The sequence below is a fragment of the Chrysochloris asiatica genome, unplaced genomic scaffold (assembly GCF_000296735.1).
Source record: "Chrysochloris asiatica unplaced genomic scaffold, ChrAsi1.0 scaffold00009, whole genome shotgun sequence".
Classification (NCBI taxonomy): Eukaryota; Metazoa; Chordata; class Mammalia; order Afrosoricida; family Chrysochloridae; genus Chrysochloris; species Chrysochloris asiatica.
In genome coordinates, this window is record NW_006408527.1 from 22,212,731 (window position 1) to 22,229,041 (window position 16,311).

General features: G+C 45.1%; 1 protein-coding gene across 2 annotated transcripts in view; it reads right to left on the reverse strand.

The window, feature by feature from the left end:
* Positions 1-16,311, reverse strand: part of NAV1 (neuron navigator 1) — a 202,519-nt gene that overhangs the window by 80,365 nt on the left and 105,843 nt on the right. The window contains exon 1 of one of the 2 annotated variants that reach the window (XM_006834142.1): positions 9,139-9,392. The exons of the other annotated variant lie outside the window; for it this stretch is intronic. Coding sequence (XP_006834205.1) covers positions 9,139-9,191 — 53 coding nt within the window. The 5' untranslated portion in view covers positions 9,192-9,392. Of the gene's footprint in view, positions 1-9,138; positions 9,393-16,311 lie in introns of those variants that run through there. 2 annotated transcript variants of the gene reach the window in all.

Below are 16,311 nucleotides of genomic sequence, written 5' to 3' on the forward strand. Positions count from 1 at the left end.
GCTAACAGAAAGGTTGCTGTTGTTGTTAAGTGCAGTCAAGTCGGTTCCAACTCATAGGGACCCTGTATAGGGTTTCCGAGGAGTGGCTGGTGAGCTTGAACAGCGGACCTTTTGATTCAAAGGACCTTGGAGCCCAGTGCATTAACCCGCAGTACCACACCAGAATGATATTTTAATTCTGGAGTGTTTATGAAGAAAGGTCTGGTGATCTACTTCTGAAAAGTCAGCCAGAGAAAACCCTATGGAGCACACTTTAATCCGACATACAGGGGTCACCAGGAGCTGGAGTTCAGTGGATGGCAACTGCTTTTTAAATTTTATTTTATTTTTTACCAATTTTTCTCATTCAAAGACACGGGTTCCAGAAAGAGATGGCTCTGCTGTCTTCTTCAAGATAATTTTAATGCTAGCCTAGAAGGCATATGTAAAGTTGTTTTAAAAACCCCATAAACCCCAAATATTATGGGACCCACTCTTGTGGATTTGCCACCTGGAAGAAGGCTCCAAGGACAAGCACTCAGTAGCAGTAGGTATGGGAACCTGAGTTGCCTATAATTTATGAGTTATATGCTAGTAAAAGTAAAAGTACTAAACAAGAGAATTGAATATATATACAACATTGGGAATATAATGAAATAGGAAGAAATGGCACAAACGTCCAGAACATGGAACTATAGCATAATGTAAATAAGGGATTTCCCTCGGGTACTCTTTCCAGACAAGAATGAAGCATCCAGATTCAGGGATCTGATTAATCAATCAAATCCTATTTTACAACCAAGTATTAAAAAGAATGGAGGACCAGGGTCTAGGAAGTCTGACCTGGAAACTGCTGTTGTCTTAGCCACTGTCTCTAGGGATTCAAATTCTAGAAACCCATTACAACCAGGAATAAATCCTAAATTATTTGTTTTCCTTGAGGGCCTGTGAACTATAATTTCACTCACTGGTAGAAATACTATGTATGTGTTAAAACTGTTCAAAATTTATTTTTAAAATAACACTGTTAAAAAAAAAAATCACACTGTTGACAGATCACCATGATCAAAACCTGATAGTCTACTTTAGCCTTCCATAAGAATTTAAAATAATCCATCAGAAAATATACCAAGAAAGGCATTCACATGTCACACACATACACTTACACACACTCATGCATACATGACAACAGGTTCCACAATGGGGTGATGGACAGGGAAGATGACAGACTGGGATGTACTTTGTCTTTACACATTATCCATTAAACCCACTGCCCCACAAATCCTCTCAAGATGTATCTGGGACCAAGACTCCTCCCTCCCTCTTCCTTCATACCTGAAAACCTTCCTACTTCCTGAACACTTTCTCCAAATTCCCATACAGTGTACATTTGAACTTTCCATGACCCTGCCACATTCACTACCTCACTGAAACATTGCTCGTTGACCTCACATAAACCTCCCTTTGTATTACTGATGTATTGCTGTCTGTTTCTAGCTACTGTTATTCTTGTTTCCAGATACAATTTATTTATTCCTGGTGTCAGGAGTCAACGTCCACCTCCCCCAGTAAGTTAATCATAACATACTGTGGATTGGAATTGGTTGTCCTTTGTTCCCTCTGTAGCATTAGCACAATACTTGGTACATGCTAAGCAATGAATAAATACTTGTTGGGGATGACTGATTTTTTTTCTATTTGATGTAGCTGTTATACTTTAGGAGACATGAGCTAACCCAATATGAAGAGCTCCAAGAAAGCATGGCACACAATTAAGTAGGATATGTCCAAATCTGTACTGCTTTCTGAGCTCTTACAATGAGATTTGATTAGCTTTTTCTTGTCATCATCAAAAGACCATTATTCAACCCCACAGATGTATCTCATGAATAAGAGTTGGACAAAATTATCACCCAAAATAAAAGCATTTCAATCACATAATAAATGGATATTGGAAATATATACACAAGTTCTCTAAAGTTGGAAAACCTTGTTATAGCTCTCCTTTAGAGAAAATGACTACCCCAAAAGTGGGCCTAGGCATTCTCAATCTTGAAGAAAACACTTAGACTTACATCTAGTCTAGAAAGGGATGCTCTGTAGAACCAGCCAGAGCTGCGGTTGAATTTCTGCTCCACCACTTAAGAGCTGTGAATTGGGATGGGGACTTTCCCTCCCTGAACACATACCCACATGGTAAGAATGGTCTTATTCCCATCAGTCCTTACAGGCTAACCTAGTTCTTGGTAAGTACCGTGGAGTCGGTTCTGACCCATAGTGACCCTGCAGAGGGTTTCCGAGGCTGTAAAGTTGGGCCGAGGATGAATTCTCAAATCGTTATCCTAGACGTTTTCCACAGAGGTAGAATTAATAGAATTAACTGAATCTGCTTAAATGGCAAGGACAAAGACAGTTATTATTCTGATCATTAACTGAACTTGAGATGACATTGACCCTGACACCCAGAGCCAGAGGAAATAGCCAGTTGCACTATCAAAGGTTTCTAGATAGGAGCTGCGGTGGTGCAGAGCAGTGAAAAACTCATTCCAGTTGTGTGTCCCAGAGGATTTTGTCTTAGACATGGAGTTTGTGGAGCACAAAAAGAAACAGAGATAGCAGAGCTGGTCAGAGAAGTAGGAAGATGACATGGAGCCTCTCAGTTGGGGGAAAATTCCTCCTCTCTCTGAATAAGCTTTTGGGTAAACTGGAAATCTTTTAGTTTCTCTTTGAGGCCCAACAAAAATGCTACCTCCTTAAATAGTGGTATATATACAGGCCAGGAACAACAATGTTCTGTGGGTAGCTACCTGGACAGAGACACATACTGAATGGGTATGTATAGGTATCTGGACTGCAAACCACAAGGTCGGCAGTTCAAACCCACCAGCTGCTCCTCAGAAACCCTATACAGGTTTGCTGTAAGTCGGAACTGACTTGAAGGGATATATATATCCCAAGGAGTCCTGGTGTGGTGCTGCAGGATAAGCACTCAACCATGAGGTCGGTTTAAACTACAAGGTTGGTCGTTTAAACTCACCAGCTGCTCCTCTGAAACCCTATAAGGGTTGCTATGAGTCAGAACCGACTTGACTGTACTTAACAACACACCATATATCCCACAGATATATATGAGTTTGAAAGAGGATACTGGTACATGAGTATTTCCCTTTCTGGCAAATATGATTATGAATGTGGAGGAGCATACAGCAGGCAAAATGATGAAAACTTCTTGGATATTATGAAACATCTTAAGGGCTCAGGACTACAGTCTCAGGGGACACCATGGTCAATTGGCATAGCATAGCCCACAAAGATAATGTTCTACATCCTACTTTGGTGAGTAGAATCTGGGATCTTAAAAGACCATGAGCAGTCTAAGGTACAAAAGAAAGAAGAGCGATGCTTGCATTCTTGAAGATACTTGTAATCTATTAACTAATCCAATGGATTAATGGACCATGTGAACATCAATCTCCATGACTTGGAGACCAGAAGAACTAGATGGTGCCAAGCTACCATTACCAACTGCTCTGAAAGGGATCACATTAGAAAGTCTCAGAGTGGCAGAATATAGTGGAACAAAACTCAATATTATTAACAACAACAACAACAACAAAAGACTAGGCTTACTGGTCAGAAAGAGACTGGAGGAACCTGAGACTATGGCCCTCGATTACCTTTCAGGTCTGGAAAGGAACTCAGCCTTGTGGCCCAGCTTTCAGCCAAGCAGTAAATAGCTATATAGGGGAACAACACTAGTAAGGCATGCTCACTATGAATGATGGAATTGTCAATTAATTCAAAATCAAAGGGGCAACATGCACCTAAGGACAAAGGTGAGAAGAGATAGGAAGGTGGGTGGAATGGAGACAGGAACCACAGGAAGGAAGCGGATAACTGCTGTTCCATGAAGGGATTGAAATCATTGAGATAAAATAAAGTGTATGATTTGTTGAATGTAAAACTAATGATCTTATCTGTAAACCTTCATTCAATACACAATTAAAAAAAATGAAATGCCACCTCCTTTATGACACCCTTTCCCTAACTATTCCAATACAGCCCCTTCCTGCTTGCTTCCAGTTAATACATGTATAACCTAGTATCATAGTGTTGTTTGGTTTCTAGCTCCTTCAACAGGCTGAGTCTGCCTGCATTGATGTGTTATTTTGTTGTTGTTATTGTTTTTAACTTTCATTGACCTATCTCCCCTGAAAACCCTAGGGAGCTCCTTGAGGACAGGGTTTCTCCATTATATATGCCTGTGTTTCTCCATTATATTCCTAGTACTAGCATGATGCCTGGCATCTAGGAGGTGCTCACTGACGTTGAATGAATCAATCAAGGAAACCAGATAGAAAGAAAGGTAAACTTCTCAGAGGAGCCCTGATGGCTCAGTGGGTAAGCGCTCTGATGATAACAGAATGGTCAGTGTTGGAACCGTTCCACTGGAGAAAGGTGTGGCAGTCTGCTTACATAAAGATTTCAGTCTTGGAAACTCTATGAGGCAGATCTACTCTACTAGCTGGTCACTATGAGTTGGAATCGACTCAACTACAATGGTAATGTTTAATGAGAAGCTTTTTAGTGTTCATTTTTTCAGTACTACACGTTGGGCTGCAAACTGCAAGTCCAGCTGTTCAAATTTACCAGTTGCTACAGGAGAAAGATGAGTCTGTCTGTTCCCATAAAGATTTATAGCCTTGGAAACCCTATACAGGGTCCTGTGAGTCAAAACCGACTCCAAGGCACACCACCACCACCATGCCTGGCACAAAGCTGGCATATATTGTTGTGTTTGTGTCACCAAATTGAACTCATAGCCCTTCCGTATAGGGTTTCTGAGAGCAGCTGGTGGGTTTGAACCTCCAACCATTTGGCTAGTGGTTCAGTGCTTATCCTACAGCATCACACCAGGTCTCAAGCTGGCATATGTTGTTGTTGTAAAGTGCTATTAAGTCGGTTCCAACTCATAACAACCCTGTATATATGGCTTCCAAAGAGTGGCTGGTGGGTTTGAACTGCCAACCTTGAGTTTAACAGTCCAGTGCTTATCCTATAGTATCACAAACACCAGGCATATAGTAAAGGTTAAATAGGTAAGTTTTCTTTTTTTAGTGAGTATATTTTTAAAAGTGGGCTATTTTTATGTAAATGGGAGTAAAAATAGAATGTGTAAATCTGCCATCCTAATTAGCATAGAATCTGAACTGAATAGAAATTTGAAAATGGACAATTAAGAATTTAAAAACTGAAGCTATGTTTAGTCATTTGATACTGATGTCGTTAAGTGCTGTCCAGTGGGTTCTGACTCAGTCACCCTGTTTAGGGTTTTGAGTAACGGCTGGTGGGTTTGAACTGCCACCTTGCAGTTCAAATTGACCTTGTGGTCCCAGTGCTTATCCTATAGCGCTAAACCAAGATTCCTTTGCTACTGATGTTGTTGTTGTTGTTAATTGCCGTCGAGTCGGTTCCGACCCATAGTGACCCTGTTCAGGGTTTCCGAGGGTGTAAATCTTTACGGGAGTAGAAAGCCTCATCTTTCTCCCGCGGAGCGGCTGGTAGTTTCGAACTGCTGAACTTAAGGTTCGCAGCCCGATTCGTAACCACTACGCTACCAGAGATAGGCATCCTCATAGGGTCCTAACAAGATGGGAAGAGAGGACACTATGGAAAAAAAGCCATTGAAAGAGCTCAGGAGAGAAGCCTGCTGCTTGAGATGGACCTTGACCAGTCAGAACACCGGTAGAAAACCCAAGTTTGAAATACTCTGCTCTGTATTGGCCTTACTACAACTCCAGGTCAGGAGTTGTCATCATTCTGCAGAGAAGGAAACTGCAGTTAGAGGCTAAGCAAGCAACCTTTGTAAGGTCACAAAGCTAATTAGTAATGAAGCCCAAGTTCCAAATCAAGTCAGCTGGCTCTAAGGCTAGTGCTCTTCCCATTATCCTCCCATGAAGGCTCCAGGCCAACTAGAGACCTTTGCTGAAGCTTCCAGCATTTAGTATTCTCAGGGTCTGGACCTGTGTCCATGAGAGTAGTCTCTGTACAGCAGAGCGATTAAGGAGTTGGCTTTAGTGTCAGACACACTGAGGTGTAAGAATCAATTCTTCATCTGTGGCCTCAGGGACATACAGATACTTAACCTCCTTTGCCTCAGTTAAGTCACCCATGAAACAGGATGATAATAATAGAATATACCTCATATGGTGGTTGTGGGAATTAAATGAGATAATGTTTATAAAACACTTAACATAGCTAGTGTTTTAGAGTATCATGTTATAGTGAGAAAAGTTGACTGGCCCAAAGGCTTCCTGCTCACCCTCTACCATGACTTCCAAGCACCACAATGAAGAGGTTATTACTCCAGCAAGTGTGGTTCGTCGCCTGTATGCCTAATACCATAAACCCCGTAAGGAGGAGCAGCTCACTGGCTCTGCTGTGCCCTGGCATTTTATCCTCTCACAAGAATCTGAGTTTGTGCCAAGTAAACAGAAAGCCCTTTGCCTCAAGGAGTCTCTGTGGGTTGAGTGAGACAGCCACTCTGGTCAGGTCCTATTCCCAATGTTCTCTTGGCTAAGGGTCATTTCCAGGAGGAAGTCTAGGAGTGCTGAATGGCAGACATAACTGAACTCCAGGCTTCGTACTTGAAGACGCTACGGCAGGAGAACAGTTTCCAGGAAAGCCATGTTTGACAAGTGCAAGAACAATGCTTACAGAGAAAGCCTTCCATGAGAGGCACAATAATCCCAGGGAAGGAAACACATCTTCTCCTAAGCAAATGGAAGGCCAGGCTGAACACAGCTCAACTCATTAAAGACTGGTCATGGAGATATTTGAGGGCCAATTAAGCCATTCTCCCTAAGGTCTCATATTCTCCCAGTGTTCTTTCCTTGGAATTTAAGGGGAACCTGAGTCTACAGGGAAAGCATCTCTTTGATCCCTGCTGGCCCCAGCCACACATCATTTACAGGGAAGGTTTTGAGTTGTCCCCAGAGCAAAAACTTGGGTTAAGGCCTCCCAACTCCATGAATTGGAGCCAGGCCAGTTAAATTTATATTTGAACTCTGGCAATTCAAGGACTGACCCCTCCACTTTACAACACCATCTCTCTCCTGGCCTACTAACAACAAATGGCCTGAAAATCTTAGGCCTGAATGGAAAGGAAACCACAGGCCCAACCCAGCCCCACCCCAGCAGGCAGCAGGCTGGGTAGGTATAACATGATCTGCTCCTCTCCTTGGGCCAGGGCAGGCAAGTCCCCGCCCTAGCACACCTGCCCAGAAGTTGGTTTCTGTAAAGAGCTAGGTGAGTACTCAACACTGAGCTCACTACAAAGCCAGGTTCCCCTGAGGTTGAATACGGTGGAAGAAGGCGTGGAAGAAGGCGTTAACCCCAATTCAAAAGAAATGATGAAGTGGCCTATAAAACACTGTTGAGTGGAGAATAGTGGTGGGCTCAGAGAAGGGGGACTGGAGTCACTTAGTGACTTTTCAGACCTTCCAGGGAGGTGGGAAAAGCAAAGGAGATAGTCATACCTATGCAAATCTTTGGTTTGGTGGCAGTTACAAATAATTGAACACAGCTCATGTGGATCTGGAGTAAGTTGTTTCTAGATTGAATGACAGCAGTGAAGGGGTGGGATGGATTATGACGGGCTCCTTCCTTCTACTTTCTCCAGGGCCCAATGAACTGTGTACCCGTGCAGGATCTCACCTGAAGTAACAACACCAGAGTTCCTAAGTGTTCTGTTCATGAACTGCTGCTTGGTTCTCCCTATACTACCCTAACCAATCATTTTAGCAAACTGACCCCAATGGCCCAAGTCACCTAAGTCACGTTCCAGAGGGTCTGCAGAAGGGTATCCTGCTGTGGTGATGGTTTGTTGTTAAGGGACAAAAATCTCCAAAGGGCTTCTCAGGGGCTCCTGGTGCCCACAGTCCTGCAGAGGGAAGGGCTCTGGGAGGAACCAGAATTGAGGTAGCTAAGGCCTCTCCCTTTCTAAACCTTGCCCAATCTTCTGCTTTAACCCTAGGTCTTTGTGTACAGAGTTCCAATCAAACCCCTGGAGAGCACTTGGGGTCTCTTCCAAGGAAACATGGAGAAGCAGGAACATGTTACAAGGAGCAAGTCTGGGCTCTTAGGGCAGAGAAAATTGTGAGTACGCTTGGGGCTGGGGAGTGGCCACTACACCATGTACCCTGTCACTCCTTTAGCTCCAAACCTTGGACTTCTCCCAGTCAGTCAGGTCAGACAGGAGAGGCTGAGGGAAGGGATATCTCTCTACTGCGGTGGGAGCCGTTGGGTGGGAAGCTCCCTGAAAAACACACACACACAAAAACAGAAAGTGCCAGTCTTCTCTCTTAGGCCACTGGAATGTCCTAATCCTTAGAAGGGCAGTTTTCAAAGCAGCTCCAAGTGTCCCAAGGCTGACTGTGGCCACATTTACTCCCCCTTTAGGAAGGACCCACAGTATAGTACCCTCACCTTAAAGGAAAGATTTGCTGTCCCAACAGTACTTCTCCCCAAATCATCTGGGCTGGGCTCCCAAGTTCTCACTCCTTCTCAGGGAGAGTCTCAGGTTCCACTTCCCCTCCAATAGACCCCACCAGCCTTGGGCACCCTTCCACCTCTCACCACCTCCTTTTACCCCAGCATAAACCCTGGAGCTTCCTGTTGGGGAGAACCAACATGGAGCAAGTCTGGGGCAGCTGTCCTTTCCTCTCTCCTGACCCCTGAGGGCCCATGGCCCAGGCCCCCCAATATCTCTAGCCCACATGCGCCTGCAGCAGCAATCATATAAGTTCAGTTTAAGTTGTGCTATTGTCTCAGCTCATCCTGACCTCTGGGGAGTTCAAGCTCCTTTCCTTCCATCTCCTTCCCTAGGCCCTTTGGCACACCTATCCCAACCCCAAAGGCTAAAGGTTCCGGAATCAGAAGAGAAGGCTCTGGCAGCGCCCCAGCACACCTCCCTCTATCAGAAAAGACAGGGCGGCCAAGACCCTCCTTCTTGCAGACCCCACACCCACCGCCCCCAGAGGCTGCGGCTGCGGAGGAGCTGGGGGATGGGGCTGGGCTGGGCGGGGGGCTACAAACCAGCCCCTCCGCTGTGGACCTGGGACCGACCCATTGCTGTGGTTTGGCGTGGGGAGCGCTTACCTGCCGGGAAAATTCACCGTCCTTCCCGACCTGGGCAGGGGCAGATGAAGCATCTTCTCCCTAGGCTCCTGAGGCTATTCAACGGATGGGAACCCAGGGTCCCCCCTGGGACTTGGCTCGCTCAGCACCCGGCGGATACCCAAAAAGGTATGAAGCGCTGGTGAAGCGGAGGGCCAGAAACCAAGCCCTCGCCGTCCTCGCACTCCCTTTTCTCTCCACCACCCCGACTCAGCTCGTACTTAACGGCTCCAGCTGTATTTAAAGCGACAGAGTCCCTTTTCCCCCGTCGCTGACTTCTGTCCCGAGCCCCGGCGATGCAGGCTGCGAGCGGGCTCTTTAACGCCTAGAGCAGGTAGACAAAGAACCACCGCAGCCTCCGCGGTTCCAGTGGTCTCTCGGAGACCTGAAGGTGCTGACGAAGGCTGGGGACCTCAACCTCCACTAAGGTTGCTTCCGAGTTAACCCCTGGGGTGCCAGCTGCTGACCCATGGGCGCCTTTACTAATGCTATCATGCTACACAGGCAGAAAGTGGGTGTGAGCAGCGAGGCATTGCCATGTCTCCCGACTGGGAACAGATGTGCACTGACGGGAACGGGGTGATCGAGGCCCCGAACTCTCCACACAGAGGGCTTCTTCCCAGGCCTGACCTTTTAGAAATTAGTCAAAATTAGAGCCAAGGATCAGTGCCTAAAACAAGGTTTGAAGGGGGTGTGACAGGGTATGGAAATCAATTGAGGGTACCTGTTACCAGAGGTTGCCTCAGGAACCTAGGAAGAAGAGTTCGATGGAGGAGTGTGCTCCTCAAGTTCTGACTAACTGGAAGCAGTGGGGGTGGGGGTGGAGGAGGCGCTGACGACTAGCATTTCCTCAGCATTCAAGAGATCACAGGGTAGGTGAGATGAGAGATGCACTTCTCAACTCTGCTATCCCGCCTCCTTGGTAGGGGGAGAGTGGAGGAGGGCAGGTAGTACAGGTCAAACTATATAGGAATCTGTTATCAGGAAGCATTGTAAATTGACTGGGAAGAAAAGGATTCCAAGACTGGAAGGTTTTAGTGTAGGGTTTTGTTTTGTTTTTTTTTTTTTTAAAAAAAGGGGAATCCTGTTGCAGGGCCTCCCCTGGGCTCCTCTTCCCCTCAGGGTCTTCCTGGTAACTTAACTCTCTGGTTTCCATGAGAAAGCAACCCCAAGTAAGCTGGTGGTAGGCTACCCTCATCTCTGCTTCTTCTAATCCTCACCCCTTGTTTCTGGAAGGGCTGAGTGTCCCAATTACAATGAGAACTAGACGAACTGGGAAGACTACATTTTAGAAAGGGGAAGCTTATATGCCCATTTTCTCTAAGCAACAAAACCCACAGCAACCAATGGTTCATTAAAAAAAAAGGCCTTCAAAAGTACTGAACTTCAGAGCACGGTGGGCTCCGTATGATAAGCACCGCACTGTCAACTACAAAGTCCACAGTTCGAGCCTGCCAGCCACTTCTGTTCTTGCAAAGATTTTAAAAGCCTGGGAAACCCTATGCAGGGCCTTAGAGTCGGAACCTGCTAGAAAACACTTAACAACAACAAAGTACTGAACTAAATAAAGGTGAACCACAGAGCAGCAAAATCCAAATCAGCCTTTATTTTTGGTGTTTGGGCCACATTGTCCTTCTCGCAGTTTTCACAAATGGTAAGAAGAATCAAATAGCTCTTAGGGAGGTCTGTATGGTGCTGAGTCCTAGGAACAGCCTTTCCTCCTCAAAGTCCATCTGATCCCTGGTCTTCTGACTGCCCAGTGCCACCATCCTAGGATTGCAGTTCTAGAGAAGTAAACCAGTTCTTAGAGAGAACTCTGTCTTTGGGTTGCTGAAGAGTCTGGGTTGGGCTACGGGACGTCTTTGTTTCTGAGAGTACATATTGTGGTCAAATTTTCCAAGCATGCTTTAAATCAAAAGAGAGTAAATCGCCCAGGGATTCTAGTTCCAATCCCTGAGGCTATTCTCCTAGCATGTGGGGCAAATAGATTTTTATTCCCCTTACTCTGTTCTGGGTGCAGAGGCTATATACAGAAAATAGCACCTTTGGCAATCAGTGACATTGCACGTCTGTCCAAACATCTGACACCCATCTTTTAGATAACTTCACCATTTCCAGTTTCTTCTCTCTTTATACTCAGCAGAGCAAGATCACACAGTCTGCCTTGACTCTTGGAAGCTCTCCAAGATAACCTGTTGAAGGATCGCTTATAAATTGGCAACGGAAACTGCAATGGTTAATAGAAAACAGTTCAGTGGCACATCTCCCTCTGCCCCCACTTTCAAGTGGCACCCAGGGCATGTGCCATGCCTTATATATGCCTCCAACTGAGTGGTTTGGATGGTAAAACTTAAGACAGAGGTACCAGATCCCAAGCAGACCATCTCTGAAGGGGAAAGAACAAAAATGTTGGTTTTCTGTAGCATATGTATTCTCTTTCTCAACTCTGGATAAGCTGGTGTCCCAGGACCTCCCACCCTCTCTACAGCCCTAAACAAGGGTCAGTGCCCTGGGGTGAGTTTACCAGTGCAGCCCTGTGTAAGCTGGCCTGGGTCATCTGGGAAACAGCTTATAATGACACACCATAGGGGCTTCTCTGTAGCCTCAGCCAGCATGGGATCCTGATGAATAGGACTGTCTCAGTCAAAGGAATGCCACCAGCAGGCAGTGTCTGATTACTCAATAAACAAGGTAAGCATGGGCTGACCTGTGCTTACTTACTAATCTGCAGTGAACAATATCACACACACACACACACACACACATATATATATATATATATTTTTTAAACACATGAAAGACTCTGCTTCTAGGAATGGCTGACATCTGTCTCTCTCCCAACCCCATAACACCTCCCCCTACAGAATCAAAGCCTCTTTTCAGATTTACACTCCCTGACTGGGATGGAATGCCCAGTAAGTAAGGTAAATCCATGTGGCACTGGTCATGACAGATTAGTAACTAAGCACAAGTAAACCCGTGCTTACTTTGCTTATTAGGTAATCTGTTCCTACAGGCAGAGCATGGTTTTTCTCCACATTTAGTTTTGAGTTTTTAAATAAAGTTTTCTCCTTTGTGACTTTTGGGGCAGAGTCTGGAGGGTGGGAGCTTTGAGGCCTGGAAGGGATAGGGTGTTCTCTTGAGGGGACTGGAGTCCCTTGTATCCTCCTTTGGCCCTAAACTTACCCTTATCTTACACCCCAGAGGGACTGGGAACCAACCTGTTGGGAATTGTGTCCTCCAAAAATAGGTATTGTAAATCCTAACCTAGTCCTGGTGTGGCGCTGTGGGTTAATGCGCTAGACTGCAAGGTCGGCGGTTCAAACTCACTAGTCTCTCCTTGGAAACCCTACACAGTGTCACTATGAGTTGGAACCGACTTGATGACACTTAACAACGACAACAACATACTTATAAGGGAAGTCCTGGTGTGGTGCTTTAAGATAAGCACAAGGTTGGTGGTTCAACCTCACCAGCTGCTGCTCAGAAACCCTATACAGGGTTGTTATGAATTGGAACGGACTCAACGGCACTTAACAACAATATGCCTGCTTGTAAGGAGCCCTATGACACAGTGGTTAAAGCACATGGCTGCTAGCCCAAAGATAGGTGGTTCAAACCAACTAGTTGCTCTGCAGGAGACAGATGTGGCAATCTGCTTGTTAAGATTATAGACTATTTTATAGTCCTAGTGTGGCACTGTGGGTTAATGCGCTGGACTGCAAGGCCAGTTTGAAGCGCAAGGCCTGTGGTTTAAACTCACCAGCCATTTGAATCTTGGAAACCTTATAACAGTTGCTACAACGAACAACAACATAGTCACTATGAGTTGGAATCAACTCTACAGCAATGGGTTTGGTTATATATATATTGTTGTTGAGTGCCGTTGAGTCAATCTTGACCCATACTGACCCTATATAGGGTTTCCAAGGAGTGACTAGTGAGCTTGAACCACTCACCTTGCAATTCAAATGACTTTGCATTCCAGTGCATTAACCCACAGCACCACACACATATATATATAAATTCCTGAGAATACAATCCCATTTGGGAATGCGATTTCCTTTATATTGTTATTATTAAGTGCCATTGAATTGGTTTCAACTCATAGCAACCCTGTACAGGGCTTCTGTGGAGCAGCTAGGGAGTTTGAACTATCAACCTTGGGGCTAGCAGGCCAGTGCTTATCCTATAACTGGGACTCCTTTGTCATGTTAAATGGGGCCATATCAGTGTGGTGGTGGTTATGTGCCAACTCACAGTGATGCTGTATAGGGTTTCCAAGGTTACAAATCTTTATGGGAGCAGAAAGTCTCATCTTTGTCCCATGAAGTAGCTGGTAGATTTGAACTGCTAATCTTACAGTTAGGAACCCAATTTGTAACCCACTACACTACCAGATATGTTTTAAGACAATCACTTTTGAGATATAGGTAGAGCAGAAAAGGCAGAGAACCAAGGAGGCGCAGATGGGGCATGATAAATGTCAGGCCACATGAAGATCGCCAAGAAACGGTGGAACAGAAGCTGAAAAGAAACTAGGACCTGTCTCCCTAGAAATTGGTGGTGGTGTGCCGTTGGAGTTGGTTCTGACTCATAGCAACCCTGTACAGGGTTTCCGAGGCTATAAATCTTTACAGGAGCAGAAAGCCTCATCTTTCTCCTGCGGAACAGCTGGTAGTTTCAAACTGCTGACCTTGAGGTTAGCAGCCCAATTCATAAGCACTATGCTACCAGTGGTTTTTTCCCAATTGATGGAATAAAAATTGAAATTGTTTAAGAAAATGAGGTGGCACTGGAGGTACTCATCTATGCCAAAAAATTTGGAAGAAATCAGTATTTATGCCCATTCCAAAGAAAGGTGATCCAACGGAATGTGGAAATCATCAGACAATATCTTTGATATCCCATACGAGTAAAGTTTAACTTGAGGTAATATAGAAATAGCTGCAAGCACACATTGACAGAGAACTTCCAGAGGTTCAAGCAGATTCAGAAGGGGACATGGCAAAAGGGATATCATTGCTGACGTCCAGTGGATCTTAGCTGAAAGAAGAGAATACCAGAAAGATGTTTACCTGTGCTTTATTGACTACATAAAGGCTTTCGATTGTGTGGATCATGACAAACTATGGACAACGTTGCGAAGTATGAGTATTCCGGAACACTTAATTGTGCTCATAAGGAACCTGTATCTGGCCCAAGAGGCAGGTGTTCAAACAGAACATGGGAACATGGAATGGTTTAAAATTAAGAAAGGTGCGCGACAGGGTTGTATTCTTTCACCATACTTACTCAACCTATATGGTGGTAGTGGTTATGTGCCATGGAGTCAGTTCCGACTCCTGTATAGTCAGCGACCCTGTACAGGGTTTCCGAAGCAGTAGATCTTTATGGGAGCAGAAAACCTCATCTTTCTTCCTGTATATGCTGAGCAAATAATCCGAGAAACTGGGTTATATGAAGAAAAACGTGGCATGAGGATTGGAGGAAGACTCATTAACAACCTGCGATATGCAGATGATACAACCTTGCTTGCTAAACATGAAGAGGACTTAAAATACTTACTGATGAAGATCAAAGACATAGTGTATCTCAATGTAAAGAAAACAAAAATCTTCACCACTGGATCAATAAACAACATTCTTATTAATAGAGAAAAGATCAAAGTTATCAAGGACTTCATTCTTCTTGGATCAACTATCAACACTCATGGAAGCAGCAGTTAAGAAGTCAAACGATGTATTGCATTAGGCAAATCTGCTGCACAAGACCTTTTAAAAGTGCAAAGATGTCAGCTTGAGGACTAAGGTGCACCTGACCCAAGCCACGGTATTTTCAATAACCTCACAAGCATGCAAAAGCTGAACAGTGTATAAGGAAGGCCATGGAAGAATTGATGCATTTGAGTTATGGTGTTGGAGGAGAATATTGAAAGTGCCATGGGCTGCCAAAAGAACAAGTAGATCTGTGTTGGAGGAAGTGCAGCCACAGTGCTCCTTGGAGGCCAGGATGACCAAATTTCGTCTCTCATACTTTGGACATATTGTCAAGAGGGACCAGTGGTTGGAGAAGGATACCTTGTTTGGCAGGGTGGAGGGCCAGAGAAAAAGAGGAAGACCCCAGTTAGATGGCCTGGCAAAGTGGCAGCGTCAATGGACTCAAGTGTGACAACAATAGTGAGGTTGGCCCAGGAATGGGCAGTGTTTTGTTCTGTTGTATGAGTTCACTATGAGTCAGTTCCGACTCAACAATAACAATGCTACCAGAACTCCTTATTAGGTGCCTTGGATTCAGACTTCTGGCCTCCTTACTCCTTATTTTCACGAGAAAATAACGTGAAAGCCATATACTTGTAGTATTTCTGTTATAGTAGCATTATAATACATTAATAAATATAAAATAATAAAAGAGAAATAATAGTGATAATAAAGAGCGCACGTGTCAGCCAGCAGCCCTGCCCAGTGGAAGGCTCTCAGCTACCTGAATTCCTATCACTAAGTTAGTGGGCTAGAACATTGCTAAACCCGCCTCACCCTTGGGATTGTTCCTGGGCTTCCAGAACTCAACAGAATCTGACTTTTCCCTCTATTTCCTCTTTCCTTTCTGGTGAGGAAGGTGGGTTACACAGTAATGTTTGTCTGCCTGCTGGATGAAGGCAAGAGCCCACTACCTTATAGGGAAGGGGCAGGGTCCTGCAGACTTGGCTACTTAAAGGAATAGCATGCACATTAACATTCCCCGCCCCAAAGCACTTTGGGTAATTGTACAGCAGCTCTGAAGGAGAGCTGTGTAGGGGCTTTTGTGAAGACAGGAGAACAGTGCCTGCTGCTCTGGAAGAGGCCATTGTGGGGGTCTGGCAGGGTATGGGTGTGGTGGCTTAGTTCTCTTGACTTGGTGGGAGGCGGATGCTGGGGGTGACTCTGACATGAGGGAGTGGGGACAGCTGAGGCACACATGGTGGAGGGGGAAGACACCTGCTGAAGGGAACTGGGAGTCAGGCACTTTTCCAGAAAGAAAACCCAGCCAAAGGGGAAGTTAAAAGGCACCTCTATCTTAGATAGGACTCCTCTGTGTTCCTCTGGGGCGTCTCTTCATAGAGCCCTTGGGAGCTATGATCTCATTTGCCTTCTGTGCCAGTGTCTTCAGTGTGGC